Below are 25158 nucleotides of genomic sequence, written 5' to 3'. Positions count from 1 at the left end.
ATCACCACCACCAACCATCACCACTACCAACCATCACCACCAACCATCACCACCACCACCAACCATCACCACCACCAACCATCACCACCACCAACCATCACCACCACCACCACCAACCACCACCAACCACCACCAACCATCACCACCACCACCAACCATCACCACCACCAACCATCACCACCACCAACCACCACCACCAACCATCACCACCACCAACCATCACCACCACCACCAACCATCACCACCACCACCAACCACCACCACCACCAACCATCACCACCACCACCAACCATCACCACCACCAACCATCACCACCACCAACCACCACCACCAACCATCACCACCACCAACCATCACCACCACCACCAACCATCACCACCACCACCAACCACCACCACCACCAACCATCACCACCACCACCAACCATCACCACCACCACCAACCATCACCACCACCACCACCAACCACCACCACCAACCATCACCACCACCAACCATCACCACCACCAAACACCACCACCACCAACCATCACCACCACCACCACCAAACATCACCCATCACCACCACCACCCATCACCACCACCAACCCGCAGCAGCCCGAGCCGCCACACACAGCGCAGATCGCGCCACCTCGTGGTTGTAGAGGGGTGGGGTGGGGGCGGGGTTTGTGTGAGGGGGAGGGATGTAGGGGGAGGGATGTGGGGGGTGGCTGGGGGTCAGAGGTCATCGCGTCGCGCCAGTGCGCGGGAGGCACAACTGTGTACAGTGTGTACAGCACTGTCTCTCTCCCGTGTACTGTCTCTGTCTCCCTGCGCTGTCGCCATGATCCACGAGCTGCTGCTGGCGCTGAGCGGGTTCCCCGGGAGCGTGTTCGCGTGGAGCCGCCGGGCCGGGCTGCAGGTGATGCCGAGATCCCCGCGGGCAGAGAGACGAGCGCGCGGGTGGCGCCCAGGGCCCAGCAGTGGGTGGATCGTGACCGACGATGATGATGATGATTGGTTTCATTTTCTGTTGTAATATTTGAAATCACATTTATTTCGACAGACTTCATTTTAAAGACTTTATATCCGACGATTCTATTTCATTGTATTATTTATGGATGCTGGGTGACTTTACATTTCATAGTTTATATTTTAGACGTTGAATCTGTACCTCGAATGACATTTATTTAAAATCAAACATTGAGCTGTATTTCAACCAGGTGCTTCATTGAAAACGAAACTCACCTGTCTCTGTATACAGATTAAGCAATTAAGTATTTGACTTGTGGGTTAAGTGGTTCATAATTAATGAGTGATGAATTGAGAGCGATTGATAGATTTAATAATAAGTAATTGATACATTTAGCGGTTTCAGATAAATTGGCTAATGTATGAATATCGCAATTGGTGGTTTATTTTTTATTAAGCGATCCAGTGGAGTTTTAATTGCGTAATGGAGTGATTTATTGGCTGACCAATGGATTGATGTCGAATGATGGTGGTCTCCAGGTACTGCAGGATGTCCCGTTTATCCACCCGAGTGAGGTGAATTTGCTGAACCGGATCTGCCGTTTGGGCACCGACTACATCCGCTTCTCCGAATTCGTGCAGCAGAACAGCAGCCACGTCCAGAAGCCGGTGACATCCCAAACTGCATTTTTGCTCCCCAGCCTCCCCTGCACAGATTCGTGCCTCCCACGTACAGAACATTCAATAACACTTTCACTACTGGTCCTGTCTATTCTCGGACCTGACGATGCGCCAGTTGTGGCCAGTCCCGAGAGTTTGCGTGACCAAAGTGTTTTTGTATTCAAGGCATACATATCTCTTGACATCTCGTGGCAAATCTGAAAAATACAATTATTGAATTATGAATAATACAGAGTTTGTAACCAGGTAAAGCACCTGGGGAGAGATGACCTCTCCAGCGAACTGCTCCACAGGATGAGTTCCACAGGATTGGAAGGATGCCCTGGTGGTCCCTATTTTTTAAAAGGGGGGCCCTACTGATTGCAACAACTACCGTGTATCTCCCTCATTACAACGGGAAAAGTCCTGTCAATAATCATTCAAAATCACCTTGCTAGACATGCTGAGGAGAAACTTGCAGAGCCCCAATGTGGTTTCAGACTGGGGTGGTCCTGCATGGATGCCATTTTCTCTGTATGTATGCTACACCAGAGGTGTAGAGAAATTAAACAGGACCAACATCTATGCTTTATTGAACAGGTCAAGGCCCATGATACCATAAATAGTCCAGGGCTCTGGGTTATTTTTCATGCTTTCGGAGTCCTATACGATCTGTTGACAATCGTTAAGCACCTTCATGATGGTGGGGAGGCCCGGGAAAAGTAATGTGGCCGGGTGTTGGAGCCATTTTATCTTCACCTTGGAGTGCGACAGGGATATCCTCTGGCCCCTAGACTATTTAGTTGACCACGTAGTTGGAGAAGCTTTTCATGGATGTGCAGTGGGTACAAAGCTTGAGGAGACTTCTCTCTTTTTGAGGCAGCATGTTTATTTAACATTTACATAACACAAAGGGGTACGGCCCCTTCCACCCGATACACTAAAGAGGTATTTCCTCCAGACTATTCATCCCCTCACACTGGTTACGCTCTAACCCTACACTGGTTAAGCTCTGACCCTACACTGGTTAAGCTTTTGTCCCGACCCTAGCCAGGGGTTCGGGTTATGCCCTTTGGGCTCTTCGCTTCAGGTCTTCCAGGTGGCAGCTCCAGGTCTCCGGGGTGGCTCTTCGGTCTTGAGGCAAACGAGGACTGCCGGGCCCGTTCAGGGGACCGGCTTTTATACCGTTTTCTGGCTCACTCCGCCCCTAGCCACTCCTCCCTTCTGGAACCGTCTGGAGGGGCCTGGAGCGTGATGTTATCCCTCAGCCCCCCTCTTGGGGATCTGGGGTCTGTACCCCTGGTCCCGAACTACCCTGGGGTTTACCTTGGCCTAACGGCCTCACTCATCTCCATCGGCCTCCCTTCTGCCCCCTGTTGGCTTAAGGCCGTTTCTACAGGCCATAAGTAGCGGCAGTTACAACGTTCAACGATGCCGCTACAGATATACTGGTGAAATTTCCATCTGGTATAGATACAAGGGGAGGCTGATCGATGCCCGGGTGTGGTCAAAGTATGGCTCCCTATTGGTCAGCTATATTATGTATGCGGATGATCTGGTGATTTCTGCCCACTCGGAGGAGTTGGAGATGCTACTACCGAACCTGGAGCATGCTACTAAGAGATGGGGCCTTCCCATCAGCCTCACAAAAACAAAGCACATACCTGGGTATTTTATTTCATCAAATGCTCCCCTTCCTTCACTCCTCATGAGTGATACAGCAGTTGTGGAAAGAGTGGAGAAGTTTCTGTACTTAGGCAGTGTGCGTATGACCAGCTCCAGTTTACCAGCCAAGGTCTTACTCCAAATTAGTCAAGCGGCCTTATCCATTCATCAGCTGCGTAACACTTTGTGAAAGCTGCCTGGCCTGTCGCTCTATACAAAGCTCTGGATCTTCTTGGCCACAGTTCTACCTTCGCTTCTGTACGCTTGCAAAACGTGGAGCCCTCTAAAATAACATCTGTGCCGGCTGAAACATTTAGGCTAGCCTGCCTATCATCCATTCTGGGTTTAACCAGACTGGATTGTGTGAAGACCTCACAAATCCTTAAAAAATCTGGACACAGTCCGATCAGTGAGCTCCAGCAGGTGAGGCTGCGTTGGCTGGATCATCTTAACCCACATGCCCAGCCACTACATCATGCCCAGCCACTGCATGCCCAAGCAGCTTCTGTTTGGTCGGATAGATCGGGCTCAACAGGTGCGACATGGGCTAGAGAAGAGATAGACTGATGTGGTACAGAATGGGATTTGTCGATGACCAGTACCAGCAATGTCAAGATCGGCCTCTGCAGAGGAGGTTCGCGAACGACGCTGCTGTGAAGTTGGAGTCAGTCGCCCTGCAGTACCAACGGAGGGTATAGGAGCAACACAACAACGAGCAGAGCACTGGGCAGGTAAAATGGAGAAAGCTAGCACAGTGGGAAGCACAGTTGGTGCATCTGCCAGTCATCTCAGTCAACCCATGGCACCTGGGCCTGTTCCATGACCTGCCAGCGGGCCTTTGACATAACACGTGGCCTCAAAGTACACCTAACATAGCACAAATGCCGTGGTGACATCAATGCCACTTAGTGGTGAACGGCGGTTGTTGTTAATAAGACACTGTTCGTCATGTGTTTGTAACTTAATAGTGATGGTATCTTCTTCCTGGTGACATAACTCACAGCAGACAGAGCTGGCAGGACACAAGCAAGGCATGTATCTGCGGGCGTTTTGCTCGGGACTGGACTTGGTGCTGCAGTCGTACCGCCAGGCTCTGCTGGACCTCGAGCAGCAGGTTGGGCTCACGGGCCATGCCCACTTCTGCTGACACAGTCATCGTTGCCAAGGATAAATATTACCACCGCCCACACTGGTTCAGACGAACGCTGCACCCACACTGTTGGTCAGGCTCACCACAAATTGTTGAGAGGGGTTTCTCTGCTCCCAATATAGATGTATATATACATCTTGTGCATCATCTCATATGGCACTATAGTGATTGTTATGACACAAGGTCCGAATTTGATGACTTGTTGAGCGAGGCACACGTGTTACTTGAGAACCAAATGTCCTCAGGCATCATAGGCCCCTGTTGTGGTATCGGTGTAAACTGTTCTGCAGGTCTCTGGAATTGCCTGTGACCAAATCACCCTGAGTGTGCCCTATCCTCATATCTCAGGAGCTAAGCAGGTTTGAATCAAGTTAGGACTTCCTAGGAATGCCATTTGGAATGCCAGTTGTATGCTTGGCCAGCAAAGTGGCACGCTGATGGTAATACAGCAATGGATTCTGTAATCTATGCGGAGCTTTCTTTTACCCTTTTGTATGCTTAGATTTCAGTGTTGTCTGCAGCCCATTTGGAGAGGTGCCGCACCTTGTTGCCCTGTGAAAATTGGTGCACAGCCTAAGTTTATGAGCGCTACGTTGCCCTGGTTTTCCCGTCACTTTGCGTCGCGTTTCTGTAGAGCTGCCTCTCGGAGGCACCAAGGCATGTGGGCTGTGCTAGGCCACGCCCATTAAGCCTTTGGCATTTGACTGATATTAAAGTAAACTGCTTTGTTGTGTATGTGGGTTTGTATATATATATGTTTATTGTGTATGTGGTGCATGTGCGCTGCTTTATGTTGTGTGTCTACACGACCATGGGGAGAACATGCAAACTACAAATATACAGGCGAGGGTCGTTAGCATTTTGCCACTGTGGTGCCCCATCAATATGCCAAGGCTCTGGATTATTCTTCGTGATTTTGGAGTCCTATACCCTTTACCTCACAATCATTAAGGACCTTCGTGATGGTGGGGAGGCCCGGGTAAAGCTGCACCGTTGGGAGTCTGAGATATTTTTCTGTTCAGCTTGGGGTACAACAGGGATGTCCTCGGGTGCAGTAAAGGAATGGTTGTCTGTTGGTCAACCATGTTATGTATGTGGATAATCTGGTAATTGCTGCCAACTCTTGAGAAGGAGTTGGAGACACTACTACTGAACCTGAACCATGCTATTAAGAGATGGGGTTTTGGCAGCCGAGGTCTCACTCCGAATCAGTCGAGCGGGATTAGATTTTCATCAGCTGCGTAATGCTGTGTGTAAGCAACCTCGTTGGTCACTCCACACGAAGCTTCAGGTCTTCTCGGCCACGGTTATGCTCTTCCTTCTCTATTCTTGCGAAATGTGGAGCCCTCTAAAGGAACATCTGCACCTGTTTGAAACATTCAGGCTGCCCTGCCTACGGTCCATTTTGGGTTTAACTATACTGGATTGTATGAAGAGCTTAAAGATCTTTGAAAGATCTGGACACATTCTCATCGGTGAGCTCATCCAGCAAGCAAGGCTGCATACCCAGCCACTGCATGCCCAAGCAGCTTCTCGTTTGCTGGATAGATGGCGCTAAATGAGCATGGCATGGGCTAGACAGGAGATTGACTGATATTGTGTAGAAGGATGTGGAGCTAATTATATATTGCCAATGACTGGTACCAGCAGTGTCAAGATCGGCCTCTATGGAGGAGGTTCGTGAGGAATGCTACTGGGCAGTTTGAGGCAGTCACCCTCGAACAGCAGAGGGCAGAGGAGCAATGCTCACAACGAGCAGTGCACCAAGTGGCTAAAACACAGCAAGTTAGCAGAGTGGGGAGCCAAGTTGGTGCATCTGCCAGTCATCTCAGTCAGCCCATGACAACTGGGTCTGTCCCGTGACATCCTGTCCGCGAGCCTTCGAAACTCACATGGCCTCAGAGTGCACCTAGCATGGCACAAGCACCATGGTGATGTTACCGCCACTTACTGGCGAACAACAGTTGTTGCAGGTGTGTGCTTCGTTTGTGTTGGATGCCTTTGATCTCTAAAAATAAGCTTTGTTGTTACAGTTCCTCGCCGATCCACACCTGTCCGTGTCTCACGTGAACCACTCGCTTGAGCAGGTGAGTGTCACCCCCGGTTGCTGTTCGTACTGCCCTCCATACCTAACCCTTTCTGGCACCTGGCTTAAGTTGCATTGCTTCCTAATGGTTCAGATGTCTCTTGAGGTTGTGAGGACAAGGAAGATGAAAGGAAAAAATTCAAATAATTGTCTAGTTTATGTTACTGGATGCGATAACTTTTATCAAAGTGAAATATAAAAAGGCAGGATACTCCAAAGCTGTTGTTTCCAACCTGTGGTCTGCTAGGCTGTGGGAGGTGGTCCATGGAACTCTTGCAGATGCTGCAATTTAGTCATTTAAATGTTTAAATAGAGGTTATTTGGTGCATGGTGGTCTGTAAACGTTTGTTGAGGGTTGGCAGCAATCCTCAGGTCGAGAAGGGCTGGGAACCATTGCTCTAATGGGAACCTGCAGTCATGCATTTTTCTCTGCTGTTGATCTGTTAATGGAAAGACTGAACGGCACGTTCAATGAATATTCTCTAAAAAACGCATTCTAATAAAAAAAAATTCTTATTAATTGAGATTGTAGGCATGTATTTTCTATATCAGTGGTTCACAATCTTGCTGCACCTGCAGATCACTGTCAGGTCTCAACTTACATCCACTCACCACCATTGCACTCATAACATATTTCATAATTGAAACGGCTGTAAATTACAGTGTCTGCAACAGTTGCGTGGACCACTTTCCACGGCCTTGCAGAGCCTCCACCGATGTTCCATGGACCAGATTGGGAACCATGGGCTGATATCAATCTTCACAGTCGCGTTATTCGTTTACCAGGACACAGGCTCATATTTTCTTTCACTGATAAACAGGCTAATTTGCCATATGCAGGCAAGTAACAATTGGTTAATAGATACAAAATATAATCTTACACTCATGAAAGATTCACCATATTATGTGTAAGAGTCAGTTATTTTGTAGGCAAATTATTAGATAATTATATGTATTTTGTATATATGTATGTTAAACTTATTTTGCACCGTATTTTACCTTTAGGCTATTGCATAAGACAACAAAGAATAATTAAGACAATAAAATGAGATAGTAGTTTGTGTGGGGCCATCAGTTGCTGAGTCATGCATTGGAATGGTCTACATAAGTCCAGCATCCAAGGGGAAGGGAAGACCTCAGAGCAGATGGTGGTGGCAGATTGTCAGGGCAGACCTTGGAAGTCGCTGTATGTCGACTGAGCAGCAGCTCCAGGATCTGACAGAGAGGAGAGAGCATTGGCGAGTGTGGTGGTGGTGGCATCGGCTGCTTTGGCCACAATGAGATCTTGTTCTTGTGGGACCATTGCCCACACATGTCTCTGTTTGATTCAGTTTCAGCTGCTCTTCCCAGCACTCATGGTCGTCCTGGATCTGATTAAATCACAGAAGGTATGGGATCACCTCAATACTATCGATGATATGTGTATTGTGTTTTGTACATTATTCTAAAATATTTGCTGTTTAGAAATATACAATAAATAAGGATAATGGTACAAGACTGACCGATTCTGTATAAAAAAAGAATATAAGCAATTGGTTCCACTTTCCTTCATGCTGTGTTAAATTACACATTTCTTCTCATCTCCACATAAGCCACTGGCCCTGAACCAGTTGTAGAAAATCCCTTTGTGAATAATGCAAGGCAAATTATTGAATTAATCACTTAACACTATTAAGCAATAGCTTATGATGTTTTCCCTTTTAATACATAAACTTACTTTATGAATGCAATGCATTTTTCGTATAGACAAGTGTGAAAAAGTTGCAGTTCGAAGACATTAAACGTTTATAGCAGCACCTACATGATATTAACATTAATAATTTGAGAAGTTTAACTGATAGTGCATGCCATATATTCTTGGGTCTTTCGGTAAAGTCACGTAGATAGGTTCAAAGAAAATAATAAAAAAATAACAGAAAACTACGACGTTTCGATCGCAACGCAAGCGGTCGTCTTCAGGAAAAGGTCCCCCTTTTATCCACCTAGCGTGGCCCCCTTCTGCCTTCGGCCACACCCCCCTTCTAGAACACACTAGAAGGTTCCCGGGCTTTACCACACGTCCCCTCTAACCCCCTTGCCTTGCGTTCCCTCTGTCCCCCTTGCCTCACGTCCCTTTTCCCCGGCTCATGACCTCCTGTTGGCAGACAGGGCTACTGCACCTGCCGATCCCCCTCTGTGCCAGCAACCAGCGCTATGTGCCATAGTGACGCATTCCCTGTCACTCCATATGTATGTTGAACTTCTTTCGGACCGTACGGAGCCAACCGTGCTAATTGGAGGTGTCTCAATAGCCCATGTGTCTGGTCTCTGTCAGGTTCACGGCTGTCAAATCTTAGAAGTGATCTATAAGCACAGCTGCAGTGGACTCCCTCCCATCCGTAAGGCGCTGGAGAAGTGAGTGCACGTCTATTACTCAATACTGTGTCACAACCTCAGTGTAATGCGTAGTGGAATCCCAAGAGCCACAACTTAGTAACGCGTCCTTTGGTGATGAGCACATGGGGACGTCTCGTCTTCAAGAAGGATATGTCTTGATAATAAAGAACAATTACATAAAACTTGATCTCTTTGTGGCCTGTCACTTGATTAGTTTTAGCACGTAGTTATAATTGACTTATCCATCTTACACGTGGTGGACAGCCTGGATACCTTCCAGCTTCGACATTTTGGTGATTGTCTTAGCTCAACCCTCTCTTCTCTGATTTTCCCCCACTCTTGAAATATATTTGCTTGGGGGGCACAGTTTTATTTGAATGTGGGAATTAGCTTTGCATATGCCCTTGATAGCGTATGATAGCATTTTTGATTGGGATACTCGGGTAAATAACATCATCCAAACTATTATGAAGAGTAAGTGGGCTTGGGTAAGCCACCACATAGCTCAATGGGATGGTGTATGTATGTTGAACTTATTTCGCACAATACATAGCCAACTATGCTAATGGGAGGTGCAGGGGAATGGCAACAAACTAAACACAAAAAGTCGTTCTAAATAAATGAGTTTTCAATGTGTAAAGTGCATAGCTCCAGTGGCTTCCATTTCTGGCAAGTACTTGATGTGTAATGAGTGCAACCTTATAATGTATTCGTTCGGCAACTGGAAGCCAATGCAGCTTGGCGAGCACTAGACAGACATGGTCAGATCTTGTAGTACTTGTCACGACACGTCTCAGAGAATTTTGTACACGCGGCAGCTTGACCATGTTTTTGCCAGACGTCCTGGAGAGTAGCGAGTTGCAAAAATCAAGCCTTGTTGATATACTATGCTACAAGCCACAGTATTGGCTATGTCACGACTCAATAGTGGTCGATGTGTTGTAGAGCCCTCATATAAAAATTGGGGTACCAGAATATTTTGCACGTGGTGATAAAATGATGTATTTTAGTCGAGTATGGTGCCGAGGCTCTTTAGACAAGTAGAAAGCTGAATCCTGGAGTCCATGACCACCACACCTGATCCTCTTAACAATGTTTTTCGCCTGAGTGCCAAACAGCAGACCCTACCATTTTTCTGGATTAAGCAGCATTTCATTTTGTGCAAACCACACGTGCACCGAGGAGATGGAGTGATTATATCAGTTGTGCAGGAGCTTGGATGGATTGTTGGAATGCAAAATCATGAGGTGGCGGCAGCTTGGGGTGGCCTTTGTCCAACAGTGGATTTAACATGGCTGATGATTGGGATATGAGCAATTAAAACAAACTCCAGCTTTGACAGAGGAATGCCGAGTTGTCTGAATGTGATTGTGAGAGATACTGAATCCTGGCATGGTGGCGGTCGTGCTGTGTGCAGGGTGCTGTGGGTTTGCCATGGGGTCATGTACAAGCAGATCTCTGCCTGGATGCTGCATGGGCTGCTGCTTGACCCCCACCAGGTACGTGCTGAGTCCTCCAGCGTCACATCAGCCCCGACTACAGCACCAGTAGGCAAATGCGCACACCGACCCACGCATCTGTAGTAACATCGGGGATGTCACTGTATAGTGCCGGGCCAAAAGGGCCATGCTGTTGGATGTTTTTACATCGTGGACAGCACTGTGTGGGTGGCTGTGTGTAATACCAGCCCTAGCGAGGCTTGGTGAGCACTGGGATAGTGCGGACACCACGCACAGTATGTGGTGGGAGCTTCCACGAGGGGGAGTGGGTGAGTGTCAGCCCAGGGGCAGGGTTGCCCTGGGCCATGGCACTCTGGTTGACCCCGTAGATGGGGGGGCTAAAGGGTGATCACGTGTTCGGGGAGAGCCCTTGAGAAGGATCGAGAGAGAATGAGAATGCTCGAGAAGGCGGGCTGGGCCGAGGGCGGAGCGGCCGCGACCGTAGGGGGATATAAGGCGGGTCCCTGAGAGGGACCGGGGTCACTGCATTCTACAAGCTGGAAGCGCAACACCTACAAGCGGGAAGCTCTACGTCTCAAGCTGGAAGCTCTTCGTCCTACGAGGCAACCACGTGGTCGGAGACCCGAGTGAGAGTCTGAACCTTCGTAGCAGTAACCCCTCTGTATAGCGTAGTTAGCTGGGTGGTCACGACCGTAGGCTGTATCGGGTAAAGGGGCCGTTACCCCTTTGTGTTACGGTGTCACAGTAAAAGTGTTGCCTCTAAAAGGAGCAACGTCTGCGACTCAGTTGGACTCATCGTGCGAAGCCACTCTCGGCAGTCTAATCGCAGTCTATGGATGTGCTCTGTCCAGCATGCCTTGCGTGAGCACTATTACCATCAGTAATTACATACTCCCGACGACAATCGCATGTTGGAAAGCATTTAAGTGATAGGGTTGTTTGATCATACATCACCATGCTGCTGTTTACGGGTTGTAAAAGGTGGGGGGGTTAAAGTAGGCCATCTAATGGTAACCCATGCTCAAAATTAAACTCGGAGGACTCACCGCAATTTGTCTCAAGTCATGCCCGGCCATGTTTTAAATTCTTAGATTCATATTATTTAGAAAAAACCTGTGGCATCCCAACTCAACCAAAATCCCAAGGGTAGCAAGAAAAACGCCCAAAGCCACACTGCTTGTAAAATGTGTGCTTGGTCATTGCTGCTAATGCTGCTTTCAATTGAGAGAAGAAAGCTCACTGCGCGCTGGCTGCTGTGTGAGAGTGATGTAGACGGTGTCCCTGCACCGTGATTGTAGGAATTCTTCATCCAGCAAGGGGGGACCACCAGGCCCGAGCAGGGGGCACTTGCAACCCCCACCCACAGCCAGAGCGAGCAGGACGACGAGCTCGGCATCGGCGGCGTGTCCGGACGGCAGCTGCGGCAGATGCAAAACTTGGTGTGTGAGCACGCAAAGCACCCACAGCACACAGCTCGCAAATCACACAGGATACAGAGCACACATAGCATGCAGTATACATAGCACACAGCACAGAACACACAGCTCACACAAATCATAGGATACAGAGCACAGTTTTCGGCTCAAAGCACATACTGGGTTAGATTTCACAAGTGGGATGAGCTTCTCACTCATGGGCAGAGCTTGCTACAGATTTGGGTTGTCTCAGTGGCTTCTGTCTATAGTGTGTGGGCTTCCTGTTGTGGTGGCCGAGGCTTCCACTGACGGTAACGGATGTGGCCTCTACGACGTACGTGTGATGATGAGAAGGTGCATCTGCAGTCCTTGGATTGTGCTCCTGTGTTGCAGCACTTGTCCAAGGAGGCAGTCGTGCTGAAGGAGTCGATGAGGCTGTATTCGATTCGGCCGGAGATGCTCCCGGGATACCTGCCCCACCGCCTGGCCCAGAAGGTCCTTTTTGTGGGGGAGTCGGTGCAGATGTTTCAGAGCCAAGCAGCGTCTCGGTGTGCGTCAGGTAAAGGGGAAAAGGAGCGCATGCCACCGAGCACTCTGTGGTATATCCTCCCATTGGCTGCGCCTCACTAAAGCTAATGCTTGTCATTAAAAATACAAAGGCCTGCTTTGAGTACTGAAAAATCGCTATTTATGTGTAGAGTGAATACACGGTGCGCACAGTTAACTGAGGGCAACTGAGGGCAAACAGGTGCACGCGTGCAACGTGAGGTTGCACGGACAAAACGCCACCTAATTAAGGGGAGAAGAGGGTGCAAACCGGGTGGACCGGGTGTGCGCGTTGAGACCGGAGGTGTTGCCAGGGAGATGGGAGATAATGGTTACGGGAGATAAGGGTTACGGGAGATAAGGGTTACGGGAGATAAGGGTTACGGGAGATAAGGGTTACGGGAGATCAGGGTTGATTGATGGGCCGACAGGCGAGAGCCTAAAGGGACGCACGAGAGGTCTCTGATAATTAGCAGAGGGATATAACGGTGTGTGCGTTAGCGGAGAGGGAGTTGTTGTCGGGGACCAAGGGTGAAGACATCTCGCCGCTGCCGCTCCAGGGGCAGCGGTGGAGATGTAGAGTTGCTGTGCGGGGAGACGCTGTGCGCGGCGACGCTGTGCGGGGAGACGCTGTGCGCGGAGTCGCTGTGCGCGGAGACGCTGTGCGCGGAGACGCTGTGTGCGGAGACGGTGTGTGTGGAGTCGCTGTGTGTGGAGACGCTGTGTGTGGAGACGCTGTGTGCAGAGATGCTGTGTGTGGAGTCGCTGTGTGTGGAGACGCTGTGTGTGGAGACGCTGTGTGTGGAGACGCTGTGCGCGGAGTCGCTGTGCGCGGAGACGCTGTGCGCGGAGACGCTGTGCTGGGAGTCGCTGTGCGCGGAGACGCTGTGCGCGGAGTCGCTGTGCGCGGAGACGCTGTGCGCGGAGTCGCTGTGCGCGGAGACGCTGTGCGCGGAGACGCTGTGCGCGGAGACGCTGTGCGCGGAGACGCTGTGCGCGGAGACGCTGTGCGCGGAGTCGCTGTGCGCGGAGACGCTGTGCGCGGAGACGCTGTGCGCGGAGACGCTGTGCGCGGAGTCGCTGTGCGCGGAGACGCTGTGCGCGGAGTCGCTGTGCGCGGAGTCGCTGTGCGCGGAGACGCTGTGCGCGGAGTCGCTGTGCGCGGAGTCGCTGTGCGCGGAGACGCTGTGCGCGGAGTCGCTGTGCGCGGAGACGCTGTGCGCGGAGACGCTGTGCGCGGAGACGCTGTGCGCGGAGTCGCTGTGCGCGGAGACGCTGTGCGCGGAGTCGCTGTGCGCGGAGACGCTGTGCGCGGAGTCGCTGTGCGCGGAGACGCTGTGCGCGGAGACGCTGTGCGCGGAGTCGCTGTGCGCGGAGACGCTGTGCGCGGAGACGCTGTGCGCGGAGTCGCTGTGCGCGGAGACGCTGTGCGCGGAGACGCTGTGCGCGGAGTCGCTGTGCGCGGAGACGCTGTGCGCGGAGACGCTGTGCGCGGAGTCGCTGTGCGCGGAGTCGCTGTGCGCGGAGACGCTGTGCGCGGAGACGCTGTGCGCGGAGTCGCTGTGCGCGGAGACGCTGTGCGCGGAGACGCTGTGCGCGGAGTCGCTGTGCCCGGAGACGCTGTGCGCGGAGACGCTGTGCGCGGAGTCGCTGTGCGCGGAGACGCTGTGCGCGGAGACGCTGTGCGCGGAGACGCTGTGCGCGGAGACGCTGTGCGCGGAGTCGCTGTGCGCGGAGACGCTGTGCGCGGAGACGCTGTGCGCGGAGACGCTGTGCGCGGAGTCGCTGTGCGCGGAGACGCTGTGCGCGGAGACGCTGTGCGCGGAGACGCTGTGCGCGGAGTCGCTGTGCGCGGAGACGCTGTGCGCGGAGACGCTGTGCGCGGAGTCGCTGTGCGCGGAGTCGCTGTGCGCGGAGACGCTGTGCGCGGAGACGCTGTGCGCGGAGTCGCTGTGCGCGGAGACGCTGTGCGCGGAGACGCTGTGCGCGGAGTCGCTGTGCGCGGAGACGCTGTGCGCGGAGACGCTGTGCGCGGAGTCGCTGTGCGCGGAGACGCTGTGCGCGGAGACGCTGTGCGCGGAGTCGCTGTGCGCGGAGTCGCTGTGCGCGGAGACGCTGTGCGCGGAGACGCTGTGCTGGGAGTCGCTGTGCGCGGAGACGCTGTGCGCGGAGTCGCTGTGCGCGGAGACGCTGTGCGCGGAGTCGCTGTGCGCGGAGACGCTGTGCGCGGAGACGCTGTGCGCGGAGTCGCTGTGCGCGGAGACGCTGTGCGCGGAGACGCTGTGCGCGGAGTCGCTGTGCGCGGAGACGCTGTGCGCGGAGACGCTGTGCGCGGAGACGCTGTGCGCGGAGACGCTGTGCGCGGAGTCGCTGTGCGCGGAGACGCTGTGCGCGGAGACGCTGTGCGCGGAGACGCTGTGCGCGGAGACGCTGTGCGCGGAGACGCTGTGCGCGGAGACGCTGTGCGCGGAGTCGCTGAGCGCGGAGACGCTGAGCGCGGAGACGCTGTACGTGGAGACGCTGTGCGCGGAGTCGCTGTGCGCGGAGACGCTGTGCGCGGAGTCGCTGTGCGCGGAGACGCTGTGCGCGGAGACGCTGTGCGCGGAGACGCTGTGCGCGGAGTCGTTGTGCGCGGAGACGCTGTGCGCGGAGACGCTGTGCGCGGAGACGCTGTGCGCGGAGACGCTGTGCGCGGAGTCGCTGTGCGCGGAGACGCTGTGCGCGGAGACGCTGTGCGCGGAGACGCTGTGCGCGGAGACGCTGTGCGCGGAGACGCTGTGCGCGGAGACGCTGTGCGCGGAGACGCTGTGCGCGGAGTCGCTGTGCGCGGAGTCGCTGTGCGCGGAGACGCTGTGCGCGGAGTCGCTGTGCGCGGAGACGCTGTGCGCGGAGACGCTGTGCGCGGAGACGCTGTGCGCGGAGACGCTGTGCGCGGAGTCGCTGTGCGTGGAGACGCTGTGCGCGGAGACGCTGTGCGCGGAGACGCTGTGCGCGGAGACGCTGTGCGCGGAGACGCTGTGCGCGGAGACGCTGTGCGCGGAGTCGCTGAGCGCGGAGACGCTGAGCGCGGAGACGCTGTGCGCGGAGACGCTGTGCGCGGAGTCGCTGTGCGCGGAGACGCTGTGCGCGGAGTCGCTGTGCGCGGAGACGCTGTGCGCGGAGACGCTGTGCGCGGAGTCGTTGTGCGCGGAGACGCTGTGCGCGGAGACGCTGTGCGCGGAGACGCTGTGCGCGGAGACGCTGTGCGCGGAGACGCTGTGCGCGGAGTCGCTGTGCGCGGAGACGCTGTGCGCGGAGACGCTGTGCGCGGAGTCGCTGTGCGCGGAGACGCTGTGCGCGGAGACGCTGTGCGCGGAGACGCTGTGCGCGGAGACGCTGTGCGCGGAGTCGCTGTGCGCGGAGACGCTGTGCGCGGAGACGCTGTGCGCGGAGACGCTGTGCGCGGAGACGCTGTGCGCGGAGTCGCTGTGCGCGGAGACGCTGTGCGCGGAGACGCTGTGCGCGGAGACGCTGTGCGCGGAGTCGTTGTGCGCGGAGACGCTGTGCGCTGAGACGCTGTGCGCGGAGACGCTGTGCGCGGAGACGCTGTGCGCGGAGACGCTGTGCGTGGAGACGCTGTGCGCGGAGTCGCTGTGCGTGGAGACGCTGTGCGCGGAGACGCTGTGCGTGGAGACGCTGTGCGCGGAGACGCTGTGCGCGGAGTCGCTGTGCGTGGAGTCGCTGTGCGCGGAGACGCTGTGCGCGGAGACGCTGTGCGCGGAGACGCTGTGCGCGGAGTCGCTGTGCGCGGAGACGTTGTGCGCGGAGACGTTGTGCGCGGAGTCGCTGTGCGCGGAGTCGCTGTGTGTGGAGACGCTGAGAGCAGAGCTGCTGTGTGTGGAGACACTGTGTACGGAGTCGCTGTGTGCGGAGACGCTGTGTGCGGAGACGCTGTGTGCGGAGACGCTGTGTGCGGAGACGCTGTGTGCGGAGTCGCTGTGTGCGGAGACGCTGTGTGCGGAGACGCTGTGTGCGGAGACGCTGTGTACGGAGACGCTGTGCGCGGAGTCGCTGAGAGCAGAGCTGCTGAGTGCAGGATAAGGGAGGTGAAAGGTAGATAAGAGTGGGGAGAGGTTAAACATAAGTGACCGTATAGATAGTTATAGGAGTGCCTACAACTGGTGCCAGAATAGGTGAATAAAGTGTAAACAGGTGAATTGTTACAACGTGTCGGTGTGAGTAATTTTTGAAGACACTACATATGTTTGCTGAACTTGTGTCACACCGTCTGTAGCCAAGCGTACTAATCGAAGGTGTGGGGAAGGACAACAAAGGGATATCTGTATGGTGCTCACAGGCTGGTTCAAATCCAGCAGATGCATACTCTGGGCCTATTGACCATGAATACGCACCGTCTGCTTCACAGTGAACGTTAATTATCCCGTGACATTATTTAAAAAAGAGTAGGCCATTGTTTGTTGTGTCATGGTTCAATTTTACCATGCTTGAAATCTTTTTCAATTTGCATAAGCGGGAAATACAGCAGTTGTTGGCTAAGCAGGTATAATAATCATCATTATCTTCCCAGGTTCTCTTTTAAAGTCCCATGAGGATGCCTTTGCCACGGAGATTCACAACTTGCAGCAGCAGGATCTCTTCAGTCTTCTTGAGCTGGAGATGGTGGTCGATAAGATCCGCAACAAAGTGGCCGAGGTAGGCAAGTGATTCACGAGAGCCGATTGAAAAGTCCGAAGCCTAAGATAGCAGGAGTGGTGCTAATTCAAAGGGTCAATGTTCAATAAAACTATCATTATTTGTCATTTTTGTCAAGCATGTAAAATTATTGTTTGCATGTAAACTGATAGAAATTTAAGAGGTGACACAGCTGGACTCTCCCTCCCATATATCTTTTTTATAATGTTTCTTTACTATTATTTATTTGCCGATTACCTTATGTTATTCGTTGGGCATGGTTGCACTTTATTTTGCGTGCGGTTACAATTAACTCTGCTCAACCTCAATCTAGATTTGATCAACCTCAGAAGCGAGGAGTCATAACCAAAGTTGGCCCTGCATTCATGACTCTTGCCAACAATATAAGGCATCAGGCCTGACTGCTTATTATTACTATTGCACTGCGCTTGCATAGTGGTAGAGTGGAGCTATAAAATGATTGCTACTGAACTGTGTGTATGTAGCACCTGTGGAAACTCGTGGTGGAAGAGGCAGACCTGCTGGGACAGCTGAAGGTAAGATACTCTACGTGGGATGTTGCATTGAGCCACCTCTCACGAGTGGCCCCAACAGCACCACACCAGCCACATGGAGACATATTAACGATTAAATAGCATCTCTTTTATTTATATGGTGTGAATCATGCAAATTGATTTCACAAAAAAAAACACATTTGTAACTCTTGACTTAAAGCTTTCGTGATTGCAGGAATTAATATTCTTTGGGTCTTTCGGTAAAGTCACGTAGATAGGTTTGTAATGCGCACAGTTTTCAAATGAAGCCATGGGAAACAACAGACAAGCGGGAAAGCGGGCCGTACTGGCACCAGCGATTTATAAGCTCTCTGTCCCTATATTGGGATGTTTGACTAACTCCATGAATGAGTGTTCATATATGTGGGAGGAAACCCATGCGTGTTGTGATGCATTTGTTAAGCTGCAACTGGGACGTGCTGTATTCTGTGTCTGCGTAGACCATAAAGGACTTCTATTTGCTCGGTCGGGGAGAGCTGTTCCAGGCATTCATTGACAGTACGCAAACGCTGCTAAAGGCACCACCCACAGCTGTCACCGAGCATGGTGGGTGAGGCTTATGCTGTTGTGATCGCTGTGATTCCCCATTCACATACACATAGTGGCATCTGTGTGTGTGTTCTATGGACCCTCTCATGCTGTGCATGAACTTGATTCTAACCAGGTGAGATCCCATTGAGACAAGTCTCGGTAGGTGCCAGTGGTTCCCATGCTTTCTGGATCCACGGACCGCTGTTAACCCACAAAACATTTTCTTGCAAATGACTGCACAGTAATACACCTTGGGTTTTGTAAAAAAATAAGTATCTGTAACAGTTCCGTTACAGATGCCTCCCAGAGCCTCTCCCATTGTGAATCGCTGCTCCGTGGAAATGTGCCCTGATTCAGGACATGACAATCATCTTTCTGAAACTGCCCAATATCGAGGCATTCACCATTAATCTCTAGATATCTTTCAACAGCCATTTCTTTGGAAACCAGCTCTAAAGCTAAGTGGCTTCATAATTACTCTCTGTTTAAAGTGAATAATAAACGATATTTAATAAAATTTTGTTTTTAAGCAAAAACTTATTGCATATGAAGGATATTCAAGTATTTAACTCTGCATTTTATTTTATTTAAATTGATGAAAACTGATTACGAGCAGACCTCGTTGAGCACAACCCCATTGAATACTGATTCGTTATAGTGCTCTTGGTCCTGGAGAAATGTTTTACAAAAAAAAATGAAATCAGAACCTCTATAAAGCCCTTACGAGTGAAAATATGCCACATACAATTATCGAACAGCCTTTCAGAGTTGCAATAGAACTCGTAGTCAATTGCTATTGTAGTTATGATTGTAGTATTTTTTTGTTGACATCATCAGCAACTGCTGGATGAAGGCCTCCCAATGCCATTGCCATCTCTCACAGTCCATTACTGCTCCCATGCATCTCACTCCTGCACATGAACTGATCTCACCAACAGTGCTTGGCCTCTGCACAATGGGTGTTTTGTAACACTGCATATATACAGTCATAATAAAACACGTTTTTACCTCAATGCATTTTCAATATTTGTTTTAATCTTGCGCGATGACGAGCGGTCACTGCTGTGGTTGTGTGCGGTTGCTGCAGATGTGAACGTGGCACTGCAGCAGGCGGCGAGCAGGGTGCTGCTGGACGACGAACACCAGCTACACCTCTTCCACCTCACCATCTCCGCCCAGGCCAGGGACCACCGAGGTATCGGCGTGGTCATAGCAGATCTTCAATGCTGTCGTGGATATACCCTTATAAAAAACATTTAGTGAAATATTATATACTAATTCTCTCAATCATATTGTCTTTTCATATTAATCACGAGGACAATTATAATTGATTAATTAATGGGTGTCTGAGGATTTATATTATTTTGTTCAGGAAACTTGGCACCACAGATAGGAGTCTAACTTGACTTGAAAGCTATTTGTAACAATGAAATCCCTGTGGAAAGGTCTGTGGAGGTTGGCTCATGTGCCGGAGACGGACTTTGTCGTAGGCCGATGACATGTCCACAAAGGTCTTGGATTTCTTCTGGAATCTGGCCTCGATGTGCATCTCAAGTGCCAAAACTTGGTCATAGCTGCTGCGTTCAGGCCGGAATCCCGCTTGTTCCTCAGGGATCACTGACTTGAAGAGGGGGCTGATTCTCCGGAGGATGATGCGTTCCAGGAGTTTATAGGTCGTGCACAGGAGTGATATCGGTTTATAACTTCCCCAGGTCGTCGGTTGGCTTGCCCGGTTTGAGTATTGCAATGACCATCGCCTCCCGCCATGCTTTTGTGATGCATCCATTTTTCATGGTCACATGCGAGATATCAAAAAATGCGGGCAATAAGGTTGACCTGACATTGTGTATAACGAATCACTCATGCCCCAGACAAATCAATTACTTACGTAAATTACAGATTCCTGTCAGAGCTACAGTGCTGCTGATATTATTTACTTTTTTCTAAAACAAACACAAGCATAATAAGAAAAAAAGCGGTAGAATATGACCGGCAGTAGCGCATTGACCACACATTGCAGAGGTTCTTTGTTCGAATCCGGCATACTTCCCTGATTAATACTGCAGTTTGTATTAACCATATCATAGTGTATGTTAATGCCACCACCTTGTGTGCCATTCCGGTACTTGCTCACGTGCGCCCCCACTATGGTGATATGAGCAATCTCTCTTTGCATTGTCTCAGAGGGACTGTCGGGACATGAGGGAGAGGCGGTGCGAGAGCCATGGTCTGGCTGGGCGGCGCTGGGCCTGTCCTACACCGTGCGCTGGCCACTGCACATCCTGCTCACGCCATCTGTGCTCGACAAGTGCGTCTGTGACCCGACACGCCCAGAGTGGATTGTACTGTGAGGTGCTTCTGTTCAAGACAGTTGGCAGGAATGAGCCCGTTTTATTTCCGGACTCATTAAACTTATTTGCAAGTGTGTTGAGTTTTGTGTTTTCAACTTCGTAGGTCTAGCCTTATGTCATTTCTGTAGAGTGCCTGTATCACAATCAGAATGTTGTCAAGTTCTACTGGTTAGGGTTTCACTTAGCCTGTCATTCTTGGTCATGGACAACATTAGGATCACTCTGGCAGTGTTGAACTGGTTTTTACAGTTTATTTTTGGTTCAGCAAAAACCTGGTCAATATAGGGTCAAATGGTTTAGTTCTGGTAAATTGATTGCACAAAACTAGAATTAGCCACTTCAGTTTTTAGGTAAGTCGTATTTTTGTCTGTGTTTAAGAGGCCAGAATACATTAAATAGTTTAATTGAGTTGCTGCAATGTGTAACAGGTGCAATGTAGTGTTGGGACTAATGGGTGTGCTGCTGCGGCTCCGTGTTGTTGTTGTTCCACAGATACAACGTGATGTTCCGCTACCTGCTCGAGGTGCGACGCGTGCAGGCCGAGCTGCAGCGCTGCTGGGCCGTCCAGATGGAAAGGAAGAGCTCACGAATGGACAAAAGTGATGCAGTCAAGTGGAGGTTACGGAACCACATGGCTTTTCTTGTTGACAACCTCCAGTATTACCTGCAGGTGGGGCTGGTACCTGGCACATCACCGGTATCTTGCAGGCATTTCATGATTTTACAACCCCTCCCTTTCATTTCAATTGTCACAATTCAGATTAATGATTAAAAAATATACTTGTAACCCTTCCCAACTGTGTTAATGCAATATCCGTCTACAGGGTGGGCAAGTCACACCGACTGTTGTAAAGATGATCTCATATAAATAAAAACTATGAAATTAAGGGTTATCAAGTTGCGATTTCACAATTATTATGCCACTTCCTCTTTTCTCGCTAAAATTGTGCCACCTGCACTTGTGACATCACTTTTGGTCATGTTTTTGGAAAGGCTTTCCCCCCCGATTGGTCTGGCCTTGTGAAGTTTCACTATACTATAGTTGTCCAAGTGTATGGGTGTGTGTGTGTCTGTATAGTTGTGGGTTTGTATTTATGTATGTGGTTGTATGCGGCTGTGTTGTGCATCTTCAGGTGGATGTGTTGGAGTCTCAGTTCTCACAACTACAGCAGCAGGTGAGCAGCAAACGAGACTTTGAGAGCATCCGCCTGGCACATGACGCCTTCCTGGCCAACCTGCTCGCTACCTCCTTCATCCTGCTAAAGCCCGTGAGATGCACCCCTCACACACAAACCCTCACTCACATGCAGCCTCACTCATACACAACCTCACATACAGGTGGCCTCACTCACAACCTCAACAACAACAACTGCCATTCGCCACTAAGTGGCGGTGACGTCACCACGACGCTTGTGCCAGGCTATGTGCACCTTGAGGCCACATGAAGTGTCCAATGCCCACTGGCAGGAGGTCACGGGGCAGACCCAGATGCCACAGGTCGACTGACCTAAAGCTTCGTGCGGAGCGACAGACCAGATAGCTTCCACACAGCGTTACGCAACCGATGAAAAGATAATGCCGCTCGACCGATTCGGAGTGAGACCTCTGCTGTTAAACTGGAGCCGGTCATGAGCACACTGTCCAGGTATGGGAAACTCTACACTCTCTCCACAACTGCCCTATCACCAATTGAGAGTTGTGGGGGTGGAGTGTCCGATGGTACAAAATACCCAGGCAGGTGCTTAGTTTTGGTGGGGCTGAATACCACAGAGATCCAGGCGGTACCGGTCCAGCTTCCGACAGAGGAGTGGCAGCCTCTCCTCTGCAGTGAGCGTTCGAACATTCCACGTGGCCACACGTAGTGGTTTTTTGTTGTTTCTGGAGGAGCCCCGAGGGTAAAGATTCAGTCTCCTGGCTCCGCCAAATGGGGTTTGGCCAGGAGACGTCATAGGCGCCTGTCCCCCCAGGGCCTCCGGCATAAGCTTATTTATGAAATGTTTCCGTCGTGGTTTAGTGGTAATTAATTGAAGGTGGAGGGGTTACCAGCCCCTCGCACCCGTCCAGAGCCCCCATTTGGCTGCTGTGATGGTCACAGACGCCATGAGGGGAAAGGCCCATCTAAGTTGGCCCTCCCCCCACAGCACTGCCCACCACAGCGTTGCCGCCCGGCACCACGAGGAGGTAGGGGGTTGTTTTGCCGGACTCACAACCTCACTCACATACAACCTCACTCACACATGACCTCACTCACATACAACCTCAAAGACAAAAATCCCCCTTATAATCTTAACAGACTTTTGTGGCAAGTGCTGTTAGCGAGCCCTAATGAAGGCAGGCACGGCAAACTAGGGGGTGGGTGGCCAGCATCACGCCCGGCCGCCTTTGTCTCCCGAGTGGCGATGTACCAGATATCATTTGAGGCCGAGTTGACCTAGGGTTGGAGTCGGCCTCACAAACACAGCCTCGGTCAACAATAACTTCTATTCGCCAATAAGTGACGGTGACGTCACCAGTGCTTGTGCCAGGCAAGGTGCACTTTGAGGCCACGTGACATGGATAGATAATATGGCATCCGTGCAGGACCCACTAACTCGAATCCACATTGAGTCAGCCTCACACGCACGGCCTCTTACAAAAGGCATCACTCACACACGACCTCACTCACAGTCCTTACAGCTACGATAAGTGTAACTGGAACATTGGCAGGAAAGGATGAACATGTTTGAACAGGATCTGATCGTGCTAAAGACAGTGATAGAGACTGCTTTGCATGGTGTCTGATCATGTGGTCGTCTGTGCTGCAGGTCTTCCACTGCTTGCACGAAATCCTGGGCTTGTGTCACTCCTTCTCAGCCCTGGTGACCCAGGCGTCGCCGGTATCAGATGACCGAGTATCCACACAGCTCGACAGTCTAGTAAAGGTATTTCTACTTTTATATGGCCCATGTAGAGCAACTATTAGAAATGCAGTTGTAACTTATTTAGCCGGTTAAATGGTTTGTCTGAGAGTTATAGGGTTTCCTGTGCCAGTGGCTTCATCAAACGACATCTCGCTACAAAATCCTGTTTGACTAGCATCTCCACCACGAACCATTCCCTCCACCTCTTTGATATGGCTGAGCATGTTATTTTGTGGAGTTTTGGCTCGTGTCATAAACAGTAAAATGATATGGCAATTTGAAAATTATTAATGACGTAATTTCTCAAAGGTTCGTCAAATGACTACTAAATGCAACATTTTCTTTTTGAAGGGTGACTTAGTTATTTGTGAAACCGTGCTGTTGTGATTCGGTGTGGGCTGGGTGTGACTGGGCTCTGCTGGAACCTCAGGGCTTTAGCCGCCAATCATCACTGCTCTTCAAGATTCTATCCAGCGTGCGGAGTCAGCAGAGCAATCCTAACCTGGCCCAGCTGCTGCTGCGGCTCGATTACAACAAGTACTATACACTGGCGGGAGGCACGCTCGGCAGGTGAGGGGCATGCTGGGTGAGAGAGTGAGGCATGCTGGGTAAGAGAGTGAGGCATGCTGGGTAAGAGAGTGAGGCATGCTGGGTGAGAGAGTGAGGCATGCTGGGTGAGAGAGTGAGGCATGCTGGGTGAGAGAGTGAGGCATGCTGGGTGAGAGAGTGAGGCATGCTGGGTGAGAGAGTGAGGCATGCTGGGTGAGAGAGTGAGGCATGCTGGGTGAGAGTGAGAGGCATGCTGGGTGAGAGTGAGGGGCATGCTGGGTAAGAGTGAGGCATGCAGGTTAAGAGAGTGAGGGGCGTGCTGGGTGAGAGAGTGAGGGGCATGCTGGGTGAGAGTGAGGCATGCTGGGTAAGAGTGAGGGGCATGCTGGGTAAGAGAGGCATGCTGGGTGGGTGCACTTCGCCCACTTAAAAAATCAGACAGCATCTACTTTATGGTTAATACACCTGCAATATTAACCAGGCAGGTCTAAATTTGTAACTTTATTATCAGACATTTCAATAATTGTTTACTTATTTTTTTTCTTTCAGTTTTGGAATTTGAAGTTGAAAAATAGGTGGATCCACAGACAGTGTTCCATGATTCACGTTGGGAAAATGAAGCAATGCACTTACATGCCGAGTTGCTCACGGTCACTATAGTTTAATTTAATTTGGGTTTAAAATAGGTGATTGTGAACTATTGTGTTTTTTCCAGTTCTCTTTATCATTTTTCTTATATGAGCACCAGTTTGTGATAATCCCCCACCACCACTGTGAAATAAAGCGTCGAATTACCTACATACGCTTCAATCTTAAATGTGTTTTTATCATCAAGTGTGATGAGTGTTGTCTCCCTGATCGTTTACATACATCCATGTAACAATTCAATAAATTGTCACAATGTTGTCCATTAAAACATATATTGTCTTGTTTGTATTGTTGAATTAGGGTTGTTTCCCATTGAATACATCTCATTATTTCAGTTTAATTTACCGAGTTATTCTCACAAGCATGTATACAGCCCTGTCAATCTGCTGCTGGATGAGGGCTTCCGCAGACCGTATGGGTTCTTGGGGTTATGTGGCTATACCTCACCATGCTAGTTAGTGTGGGTTGGTGAAGGTGGGGATCATAGAAGTATAAAACTATATTTTGGATATTTATGCACAACCCTCTTGTCGACTGCGTCGCCCTTCAAACATGTGTGTTCGTGTCCTCAGAGTAAAGTGAATGCAGGCTAGAAACAAGTAGGTGGGTGTTATATTGGGGTGCA

At 50.9% G+C, this 25158-nt stretch overlaps 1 protein-coding gene across 3 annotated transcripts; it reads left to right on the top strand.

The window, feature by feature from the left end:
- The first annotated feature begins 715 nt into the window (after window positions 1–715).
- Window positions 716–24796, top strand: TUBGCP4 (tubulin gamma complex component 4). Of its 3 annotated transcripts, none has more exons than XM_078862420.1 (19): window positions 716–900; window positions 1491–1619; window positions 4282–4389; window positions 6459–6512; window positions 7843–7899; window positions 8826–8905; window positions 10305–10386; window positions 11646–11786; window positions 12156–12321; window positions 16876–17000; window positions 17486–17536; window positions 17995–18100; window positions 19173–19280; window positions 20270–20393; window positions 20929–21106; window positions 21570–21704; window positions 23241–23357; window positions 23767–23906; window positions 24435–24796. In XM_078862420.1, the coding sequence occupies exons 1-19, from the start codon at window positions 823–825 to the stop codon at window positions 24445–24447; spliced, it is 1992 nt and encodes a 663-aa protein (XP_078718546.1). In that variant the 5' UTR covers window positions 716–822; the 3' UTR covers window positions 24448–24796. The 3 variants fall into 3 exon arrangements, with proteins under 3 accessions (XP_078718546.1, XP_078718544.1, XP_078718547.1); XM_078862418.1 differs by having other exon boundaries at window positions 4279–4389; XM_078862421.1 differs by lacking the exon at window positions 24435–24796 and having other exon boundaries at window positions 4279–4389; window positions 23688–23810.
- Window positions 24797–25158: the final 362 nt, after the last annotated feature.

Source organism: Lampetra fluviatilis, chromosome 13 (genome assembly GCF_964198595.1).
Source record: "Lampetra fluviatilis chromosome 13, kcLamFluv1.1, whole genome shotgun sequence".
Lineage (NCBI taxonomy): Eukaryota > Metazoa > Chordata > Hyperoartia > Petromyzontiformes > Petromyzontidae > Lampetra > Lampetra fluviatilis.
The sequence above is the reverse complement of the archived record's forward strand: the minus strand, read 5'-3'. Positions and strand labels throughout refer to the sequence as shown.